Below are 10,305 nucleotides of genomic sequence, written 5' to 3'. Positions count from 1 at the left end.
TGAATTGGTTAATTAGGCATCGCGCAAACACTGAAAATAAGAGGACACATCATGCATGATCGCCGATCGCCCCTCCAGCCGTAACATCCAAGTTGCTCCTGAAACGTCCAGGGGTTGGCAGGCCCAGCCAAACAAACCCAAAGCGTATTTGTTCCATGCAATAGCGGCAAAAATGTACAGAGGTAGGCAATAACATATCTTCATTGTTGAGCAGATGCTGTGCCTTACACGCAGTCCCTTTTCAATGTAATTACATTCTGCAAGTGGGAAACAGCTCCTTACAAAACAGTTTGGTAACGTCATCAATTTATTATATTAATCAGTGTGTGCTTTGCTGCAATCTGTATACAAGCAGAATGTCCCAACCTTACAACTCTCTGGCTTCCCGCTTGCTTCTTCCCTTGCACCGTCAACAAGTGACTATCAAGCCCAAAAGCCAGGCTTAGCCGTCGTGGGAGTACGACTGCAGACCAGCTCACACTCCTCGCAATCAAGGGCTGAGACGGCGGTAGCCCAGTGGCTGCAGTTAAGGTTTGTATAGACGGTGACTGACTGTAGTGTAATTCACGATCAGCCAAGGCACGATGGGGGATAAATGACACTTGGAATGGAGCCAAATATAAAGGAAATGGGGAAACTGGTAAATGGAGAAATGGGGGCCCATGTCGGCTGCTACACCGAGGCGACTGGCTCGAGGGCGTTGGACCAGGCGGCGTATGCTGACTATGGTACAATGGCGGTTGAGGCGTGCGAGACGTGTTGTTTCGTGACGAACAATTATGCCATGGCGGGCTTAGAATACGGCGGCGAGTGCTGTGAGTCCTCCTCTTTAGTCAAAGTCTTTTCTGCACGTATGCCAGTGGAAATGCCAACTTATCTTGCTACACGGTGGTGATGCATTACAGGATAGAAGTGCTGCTGCTGCAGAGCACCGAAAGCAAGTTGATTTGTCGCCATCACGATTAGAGGAAAGAGGGGTTGCCATCGTAACTCATGAAGCCTTGCCTATTTAATCATGCCAGGACCTCGAAAAGCCTCCCAAAGTCCCCCGGGATTCCAAGTCCGGTCACGCAATCGTATCCTTCCACCACAGGCCAGCCTTTACCATCCTCTTCGTCATCACCAAAGCTGCATCCCTGGCCTCTCCCCCTTGTGATGTCCGTCAGCACGTCCCGGACGCTATCCGCGTATAGGAGCGGGTTCAGCCAGCCGAGGCTGCTCTTTCCGGCCCTGAGGCGCGCGTCGTTGATGAGAGCGATCATGCCGGCCATGACCGGCGTGCTGGCGCTCGTCCCCAGCACCGCCGACCCGCCGCCGCCGAACTGGATCTGGAACGCCGTGCCGACCGCGCTGATGTCGGGGATCGCCCGGCCGGACTCGTTGAACATGCCTAGGTTGCTGTTGTTCGTCCTGGCGAGCATCTTCAGGTACGCGCCGACGGCGTCGTCCTGCCACGCCTGCCTGGAGAAGTACCTGCTGAACCCGCCGGCGCTGAACGCGGCCGCCGTGGGATTGGCCCCGTCGTTATTGGTGGCCCCCACCGATGTGACCCACGGGCAGCTGGCCGGGAAGGTCGGGATGAGCATCCTGCGCTGCTCCCCGTCGTTGGCGTAGCAGTAGCTCTGACCCGTGCCGGCGGCGCCGCCGTCGCCCGACGCGGCGAGCACAGACACGCCCCGGGCGGCCAGCTGGGCCAGGAGGTCGCAGACGCGCAGGGCGTAGGCCTGCGGCACCGACTGCTCGTCGTCGGCGTAGCTGATGCTCAGCACGTGCGGTATCTCGTCGTCCGGCTTCGCCACCAGGCCCTCCAGCAGCTCGAGGTACGGCTCGTTGTCGCTGCCCGTCATCGGGATCTCGGCACCGCTCCCGTCGAGCTTGACGCCCCGCCCGCCCGTGCTGTAGTATGTCACCGCCGTGGGGTAGCCGATCGCCATGGCGTACTGCACATCGAGGGACGCCTCGAGCCCCGCCATCCAGATCGGCGCCTGCGGGTTGGCCCCGTCGTTCAGGAGCTCCACCGTGAAGTTGTAGGGCGGGTCGAGGTTGGCGAGCTCTGGGACGTACATGTCGAGGAAGGCCGACACGTCGGCGTAGTTGATGTACTGCTCGAGGAACCCGGCGACGCCGAACCGGACCGGAGATGGGCCAGCCGCGTCGTAGGTTATGTTGTATAGCTTCTTAATGCACTCCGGGAACACCCCCGTGGCGCAGGGTACCTCCTGGGCGTTTCCCGACCCGTTGGGCACGGCCGTGTCGGCCGTGGCTTCTACTACAGCCTTGCTTAGCTGCACGTGGGCACTACGGGGTGGCATGAAGTGCGCGACCGGGTGGACGAAATCGACGTGGCCCTTCAGCCATGCGGGTATCGTGTACTCTCTCGCCCGGAGGACTGGCTCGCCGCCGCCGCCGTACGAGTACCAGCCGAGCTCGGCGCCGAGGAGGGGCCCGGCTGCCTTGGCCGTTATGTTGAAGCTGACCCAGCTGTCGAACGCCTTTGCATGCTCGATTCCATGTGATTCCAGCCATGCCATGACTAGGTCGACACTTGTCCGGTCCGCTTTCCTATATTCGCTCACTTGCTTCTGCGAGAGGTGCCCGCCGCGGTCGTCTCGGGTGTCGGAGCGGTCGACCTGAACCAGCTTCGATCTGAGGTCGTCCATCCTGGGCTGCCGGAGCGCGACGAAGAGTGCAAGGGAATCATCATCTTGGGCGTCCCTCAACAATCCCCAACCGTGCGGGAGATCCGGTGTCCTCTCGAGGGTGATTGTCGCGGCGGCAAGGGCAAGAATGGGCAGCCCAAGAATGGACAGAATAAGTGCAGGCAGCATCATTGCGTCTTAGACATTGGACAGCTGCTCGAAGCCTGCCGCCACCTAGAGCTAAGATAACCTAGGCAAGTCGGGATTGAATCGAGGTGGAGAGAAGGACATCTCCGGCCAGTTTCTCCTTTCTGCTGGCGCGCTGCATGTGGCCACTTTGCTCGCCCTTGGAGAGGGATAAACCGCGATCTGCGGGCCAAGGCGAAGTTTTCCGGCCCTAATTTATCTGTCTTGGATCAGACTATCAGACTATATCAGTAATATACCTACCCGAAGGGAACCAATTCAGCCGCGAGAAGTACGGCGGCGTTGGCATTGGCTACAACTTAATGCAAGGCACCATAATTTTGATTATCTCCACTCGGCATGACCTTGGCAGCTTGATAGAGTAGAAAGTTGCCTTGTCTCCGTCCAGGTGCCGGATCCAGACACGGACAGCCCAATTGGTTGTGCAACCTGAGCAACTCGTCAATTGCCACCAAAATTAAACCTCCTTAGCAGAGATGTCGTATAGCTAAAATGATGGTCATCCTTCTTTTATTCCATATTTTAAGTGTTGATTACCTATTTCCCTTTCCCTTTTCCTTTTCCTTATACTTCAATTTCAATTCCCCTGCAGCTGCAGGGTGCAGCAACCCGGCTCTTCATAAGCGGGCTTCCTCAGAGGCAGCGAATATAACAAACATATTAAGGGGCCCCTTTCCAACAGCACGATACATTAAGTGCACCTATGAACCACGGGGGCTACCACTCAGCTTATCAATCTGGCAGTACACCGGACCGAAACATTCCCCCCACCTACCTAAGCCAAGAACGACGTCGCGATTGATCACTGACCCCAGAGGAGCACTCTCCACCTCCACCCAGCCAAAAGCTTCATGTCGTTCTCGTCAATGCCATCATAACCTCCCTCAAGTTTAGCGCTGAGCCTCTTCAGTCTTTTAGAAACAGTCCTCGCCACCCTGAGCGACACCTCGTTCTGGAATACGTAGAGTACTGCAAAGACAAAGAAAGCAACCGAGGCTAGGGCCCCCCTGCCGGGAAGGGAGTCCTTGATACGAGAAATCAAGGTCTTGCTCTTCCGAAAAGCATACTCGGTATCATTGGATGTCTCTGTCTCATCCGCCGGCCTGCGGAAGATGGCCCTCACGGCTGGAATAAAGATGGCTCTACAGAACGAACGGCTGTTAAGCATGTAGGCCGGCCACTCAATGACACAAGACAGAGATCTCCGATGGCACCTGAGCATGGCTCGGTAGTTATGAGAATGCGTGGAAGGACAAGACTCACAGCACAGTGCCAGTAATCCACCGTCGCCATCGACGAGACTCGCCCGCCCTGACAATGGCCGAGACGTTCTTTCTGAGGAAACGAAGATCGGAAACAAGGTTTACGGCCTGTATGCGAAGTCGTTCCTCGATCGCAACCTCGCCCGTCTCATACCATCGTCTCTGGAGGCTCATATACTCGCGCAGTCCAGATTCCAAGCCCGACCTGGCAGCCCGAATGTCGCCTCTGGTCGCCGGTAGCGAGGTCAAAGCAGGCCCGGGGATTTGCTGAGGCAGAGGGGGCCCGGCCACGGAACCGACTGGTGGCGCCGAGAAGGGAGCCGGACGAGGTGGAGCTGCCATGGTCGTCATGGCCGAAGACTGCGTGGGTGTGTGTGTGGGGGGATTTCCATTCTACGATAAAGAAATGGGCGGGGTTGTATGTACGTCACGTTATGGTTCTCCTGCATGGATGCCTAATTCTCAGGGCCGCAGCAAAAAGGGCTAGGCCAATCAACCAATCATGAGAGCTGTTGGTCTTCGGAGTTGGAGGCCTTCGTTTCCCCCAACATTCCCCCAATTCGGATGCGCTCAGCCTCACAAAGAAGCTGCTGTCATAGCTCCCCAGGCAACAACCCTGCCGCCACTGACTGTTCGTCTTTGCCCTTGACGCAGCCGAGAGAAAGCTGAAAGATGGAATCCCGGGGCATAAATAAGTCCCTCTATCCCCCCTTCCCCTCCTCTCTCTCCCTCCTTCTTTTCCCTCTATTGCTCCCTCTGTAGTCGCAAAACTGCCTCAGACCAAATCAACAAGCCTGCGATATCTCTTCGGACTTTACAACCCCCCGCCTATTTCGACCGCCATGGATCTCATTCACAAGCAGGAGTACCGCATTCGCGATCTCCCCACCCGTTCTGTGACCCTCTTTCCCACCCGAGCTCAGGTTGTTCGAGACATCAAAGGCGTGCCTTTGGCCGTAAGTCGTCAAGTTTCTGGGACAGTCTCCTTGACGACCTGCTAACGCATACTTCAGCCAGGAACCAACGAGATCACCATCCAAGGCCTGTCTCCTTCAGTTGACGAAGATTCGATCAAAGTCGAGGGCACCGGTTCTGCCATCATCTCCGACATTACATTCGAGCTGCTCCCCAACCGCGAGATCTTCCAGGAGGTCTATCCGGACTCCGACGACGACAAATCTGACGACGAATTCGAAGACGAGGATGACGATGACGATGCCCCCTTGCCAGAAAAATATGGCGACGCAGTGAAAGCTGTGCGCGCCAAGCTTGCCGTTTTGTGTGATGATCAGAGGCGCGCCCAAGAACTCGTTGCAAGCGCACAAAGCCGACTCAATATCCTCAATGGCTACGGTAAAATCCTCGGCCAGAAAAAGGCCCCGGATTTCGAACGCGGTCTCGAGACCTACCGCCAAGGCCGCGAGGGTGTCTTTCGAGATCAGATGGACGGCGCAGCCCGTGATCGTGAGCTCACCGAAGAGATAAACACGTTGGTTGCCGAGGAAAACCGGCTCCTCAAGCTCGAGTGGAAGGAACAGAGGAAGGCCGTGAAAGAGAAGGAGAAGATCAAGAAGGAGAAGGAGAGGGCACGGGAGAAAGAGCGACTTCGTGAAGCAGAGAGGCTCAGTGAAAAGCGTCGCATTCGCAAGGAGCGCCAGAGTTTCTGGCCGCGATTTTGCTGGACCGCCCGCATCACCCTCGACGCAGTCAGCTTCACGCCTAGTTCCTCGCGCCGAAGCTCCATCGCCAGTGCCAGTGACATCGTCAAGGTTGTCCCCGAGAAGGAGACGGCGTCTGCCGAACACCCCGACGCCTCCACTTTTACCTGTGATCTGTCACTCTCCTACGTCACATCCTCTGCTTGGTGGTCGCCAAGCTACGACCTGGCATTGACAACCACTTCGAACACTGCCCTCCTCTGTTTCGATGCTCAACTCACAAACAGGACCTCGGAGAACTGGGCCAATTGCAAGCTCGTGCTCAGCACCTCACAGACAACCTTTTCCGGTATTCAGGATGCAATTCCCGCACTTGTCCCTTGGCGCGTCAGGCTCGGGGCCAAGGGCTTCGGATTAAAAGCCAGCGACGTCCTTGACAGCCGGGAGGAGCGAGCAGAGAAGGGCGGCTGGCTCGCACAGCAAAATGCTTGGGGGGTTCAGAAGTCCCGGAACCATTTGTACGGCCTTGGCGATCATGGTGACATCCTTCCGTCAGCACGCGGCCTCACTCTGCCGCCGCCACCCCCCTGCCCAGCGCTACCTGCCTCCGATGTCTTCGAGAGTGCCCGGGGACGCCAACAGCAGCAACTTCAACAGCAGCAACTACAACAGCAGCAGCTACAACAACAGCAACAACAAACCCTGCTTCCCTATGTGTCCCAAGCAACAGAAGACCTTTTCGGTTCCGCGCAGGAGAGTAAGAAGATGTCGCGGAAGGCTGGTGGCCCATCCAAGGGCCTTACTAGCAACCCCTTTGCGCCCGGCAACGCATATGGCGCCGAACCTTCTTACATGGAATCACCTGAGCAAGACGATGCCGAGACCATGCTCAATCGTGACCCTGAACTGGCCTTCCAAGAATCCGAATTCGAAGAGACGGGCATGACCACGACCTACGATCTGCCCGGCTTGAAGACGCTGAACACGAGTTCCACCGCCTCAAAGCAACGCGTCGCCCGCATCTCTTTTAGCAGCGTGGCCTTCTCCCACACCATCGTTGCCAAGTATCGGCCCGTGGCTTACCTCAAGGCCAAGTTGCGAAACGCCAGCAAGCTCACTCTGCTCAAGGGGCCAGTCGGCCTGTCCCTTGACGGCTCTTTTATAGGTCGCTCCACCTTGCCACGCTGCAGCGCCGGTGATATTTTCACCACGAGCCTTGGCATAGACCCGGCCATCAAAGTATCCTACCCCAAGCCGGATGTCAAGCGGAGCACGTCGGGACTCTTCACCAAGGAGGACAGCTTCGTCTATACCAGGACCATCACCATCTCCAACACGAGGGCTTCCTCCGCCAAGCCGATCAACCTCGTCGCCCTGGACCAGGTTCCTGTATCGGAGGATGACAAGTTGCGCATCGAGGTCATGAATCCGAGAGGCATGACTGTCGGGTCCAATGGCGTAGCTGCCGGCCTACCCGGCAAGGAGGGCAAGGATGGCAAGGACTGGGGCAGGGCCACAGCCGCGCTTAAGAAGGCGGGAGAGGTTTCCTGGAATGTGGTCCTCAACCCTGGCCGCAGCGTGAAGCTGGCGTTGGAGTACGAAGTTGCCTTGCCGGCAGGGGATCATGTCATTCAGTGTTAATTAAGATCGCGGCAAATGCTGCTTGGCGATTCCCACGCTGTAACATAGGCCTGCAATGCGACCTAGCAATTCGAAATTGAGAGTACGAGCTCTAAGATACTCCTCTGGTAGAATTGCTTATTACACGATTCTTAGGTCTTCGAGTCTCGATGACTAGGTCCGCTCGCCGAGCCGGGCAGCGGCATGCATGACGTCACAGCTAGGCGTGGGAGGCTACGTTGCTTGGCCTCGTCTTCAGTATCTACACAGACAGGCGGCATTGCATCTCCCTATGTGAGCTGATGGGGAATAGTTAGAGGCTTCTGCGGACATGCTTGTGTACCCGGTCTGCAGATCTGCAGGTTGATGTGAACCATGACCCTGCTCTGAGCAGGATTCGTCGGTCTGACCTTGACTTGGCTTGCAGGCTCGCAACTAGAACTGGTAGGGTGTAGAGCTACTCCATCTCGAAGGCGTGGGCTTACCTTGGCCTTGACTTGCAGGTGAAGATAAGGAAGGCAATCATGGCTAGGACGCCAGTTTTGCGGCAGGATACTGGCTGAACCATGTAAGTGACATCACATACATGCCACGAAATGCAGGTCGCAGACTTTGCTGGTGGTTCTCGCTTGTCTGTCTGTTGGCCATTGTGGATCAAGATGGCTTGCAGGATAAACAGGAGCTGAGGCAACTAGACTGTGTCGAATAAGTCTGCTTGCGTGTCTGAAGGGTATAATAATAGCTGAAATGAGCATCATCTTACCACACACTTGCCCTGATTGCCTTGTATGCTCTTTACATGGCGATGTTTGACAATGCCAGCCCTCTACCAGCTCAGTCAACCCTATCCCAGCATGTTTCTATTAGTCCAATGAGGCGACGTGGTGTAATTACTGCCGCCACGCTAACCACCCCTTTCCTTCCTTCAAGCAGACGACGAATACAGACGCTTCGTAGACAAGCCTGTATAGCTTGGCCCTGGTTGGTCGTTACACCCCCGCACCGCAGCAAGGACGGCCGATTGCGTGGGGAACAGGGCATATCCGTGAAAGAGGAGCTCATCTGCCGCGTATATCTGGGGAAAGAGCACGGCGGTTGGGGTTCTCCCCACGCTGTTCTTATGCTGAGTCTGTCATCTCAGACAACAGCTCGCGTCCAGAACTTCCATCCTTCCCGGTTTCCGTGCAACCCCACTCCGACCAGTTGTTCGATACCCTGAGCACCGACAGCATTTTCAAAACTTTCCTGATCAATCTCTTCACCACCCCCTCCTCCATTCGTGCCGTTTCGGAGCACGGCGGGCCAAAGCACCCCGACCCCGTCGGCACCTAGGATAGTCTCGTATTTCTGAAATCCTTCTGCAGTGAACTTCCGCTCTAGCTCTTTGATAGTTTCATCTTTGACGCCTGGCCGGAAGAGTGTGATAGCACATCCACCACCTCCAGCTCCAGTGAGTTTGGTCCAGCCGATATCCGCATAATCCACAAGCTCGCGGATACGCTCTAGACGGGGGTGAGAGACCCCTAATGAAACCAGGAATCCGTGGTTCATACGGATCAAAGTTCCAAGGTGTTCGAGAGAATCGGAGGTGCCATTGCCATCAAAATCAGCGGACGAAATGAGCTCCAGTGCAGAAGCTGTAAACTGGCCAATTCCATCCAGGATCATCTCTGTCAACACAGGGTGATTGTTTTTTGATGTTCTTACTTTTTCCACCTGCATAGCTGTTGAGCGGGGTTGTCGCGTGTCAACGAGAAGGAGTGGTAGTTTCGGGAACTTGGTGAGAGGAGTGACCGATGATGATCCGGAGGGGTTCCTTTGGAAAACCACGGCCTTTCCACCCGCAGAGACCGTATTGTCCAACCCACTAGGGTCTCCATGTGTGCACAACTCGCCCACGAATGCCCAGCGATTAACGCGCTCAATCTGTATCTCGGCTTCCTCGGGAGGCTGATCAGGATGAGGTCCTGCAAGGGCGCGTATCTGAATGAGCAGAGCTGCACTCAAGCAGACACAAACACTGGCACTGCTGCCCAGACCAGCGCCAATTGGGATGGTAGATCGAAGAGTGTAGATGAATCCAGGACTTTCCGGGGAGCCCAAGGAGAGGAAGAGGTAGAGAAATGCGGTCGCAGATCGTACATGGATTTTTCGCTGCTTCTCCGGAAGGTCTTTCGACACCGCCTCTGCATGCGGTATGATGGCATCGAGTAATTCCGGGTCGAGGGAGTTGACGAGGGAGTAATAGAACCTTTTCTTGGAAGGTTGGTGGAAAACATCCCATGGTAGAGTGTCGATTTTCCACGCATGATTCAACCCAATGTCTCTGAAATTCAGTTTGGCGATGCGTTGGGACTTGGAGAGCGTGGTGACGAGGAGATAAGATCTGAGAGAGATGGCTGCGGCAATGGCTGGCTTACCATACACGGCAGCATGCTCACCGAAGACAATGACTTTTCCTGGTGCAGACACCATGAATGTGGGCGCCATCGGCGATGAAGCTTTCCTCTCCATGGCCCTGAACTGTAGAACGCGTCGACAGAGTGGTTGGGCTGCTGGAGGAACAATTGGCTGAGATTTTAGAGGGGCTTGAGCCACGTGACTGCAGCGCACGTTCCTCACTGCCGCGATAACCTACGTCTCTACTCCTTTCGCACTTAGGCAGCGGATAGAACTAGGCGATAATAGCTAATTACAGTAGGATAACTTAGCGAGCGAGAGTTACAAAGGGCTGTACTTGCGAGGGTACCTTATACTTGCTAGGTTATCTTACACTTACTTGCTAGGCTATTTTCTATTTGCAAGTTTTGGTAAAGAAGTTATTTTAACTTTAACTGGAGATTATAAGGCAAGGAGTAATTATATACCTTGGTTATTTTGTAAGCTTATTAATAAGTTATTTATTATACTTAGTTAGTG

At 55.3% G+C, this 10,305-nt stretch overlaps 4 protein-coding genes across 4 annotated transcripts; 1 reads left to right on the top strand and 3 right to left on the bottom strand.

Annotated features, from left to right (window-relative positions):
• Nucleotides 1–905: 905 nt before the first annotated feature.
• Nucleotides 906–3,155, bottom strand: QBC33DRAFT_474580 (tripeptidyl-peptidase-like protein). Its single transcript, XM_060425230.1, has one exon. The coding sequence runs from the start codon at nucleotides 2,829–2,831 to the stop codon at nucleotides 1,014–1,016; it is 1,818 nt and encodes a 605-aa protein (XP_060282040.1). The 5' UTR covers nucleotides 2,832–3,155; the 3' UTR covers nucleotides 906–1,013.
• A 104-nt stretch (nucleotides 3,156–3,259) lies between these two features.
• On the bottom strand, nucleotides 3,260–4,483 carry QBC33DRAFT_542610 (uncharacterized protein). Its single transcript, XM_060428288.1, has 2 exons — nucleotides 4,110–4,483; nucleotides 3,260–3,988 (listed from the first exon to the last, which is right to left on the bottom strand). Exons 1-2 carry the CDS (start codon nucleotides 4,457–4,459, stop codon nucleotides 3,649–3,651), a joined length of 690 nt encoding a protein of 229 aa, XP_060282039.1. The 5' UTR covers nucleotides 4,460–4,483; the 3' UTR covers nucleotides 3,260–3,648.
• Nucleotides 4,484–4,782: 299 nt separating this feature from the next.
• Nucleotides 4,783–7,686, top strand: QBC33DRAFT_117680 (uncharacterized protein). The gene is made up of 2 exons (XM_060421954.1): nucleotides 4,783–5,064; nucleotides 5,122–7,686. The coding sequence occupies exons 1-2, from the start codon at nucleotides 4,951–4,953 to the stop codon at nucleotides 7,405–7,407; spliced, it is 2,400 nt and encodes a 799-aa protein (XP_060282038.1). The 5' UTR covers nucleotides 4,783–4,950; the 3' UTR covers nucleotides 7,408–7,686.
• Nucleotides 7,687–8,523: 837 nt separating this feature from the next.
• QBC33DRAFT_454165 (mevalonate kinase) lies at nucleotides 8,524–9,861 on the bottom strand (the record flags this gene model as incomplete). Its single annotated transcript, XM_060424714.1, has 1 exon — nucleotides 8,524–9,861. One exon carries the CDS (start codon nucleotides 9,859–9,861, stop codon nucleotides 8,524–8,526), a length of 1,338 nt encoding a protein of 445 aa, XP_060282037.1.
• Between the last annotated feature and the right edge of the window lie 444 nt (nucleotides 9,862–10,305).

The sequence above is a fragment of the Phialemonium atrogriseum genome (assembly GCF_030411735.1).
Source record: "Phialemonium atrogriseum strain 8032-3 unplaced genomic scaffold QBC33scaffold_17, whole genome shotgun sequence".
Classification (NCBI taxonomy): Eukaryota; Fungi; Ascomycota; class Sordariomycetes; order Cephalothecales; family Cephalothecaceae; genus Phialemonium; species Phialemonium atrogriseum.
This window is presented reverse-complemented; position numbering and strand designations above follow the sequence as displayed.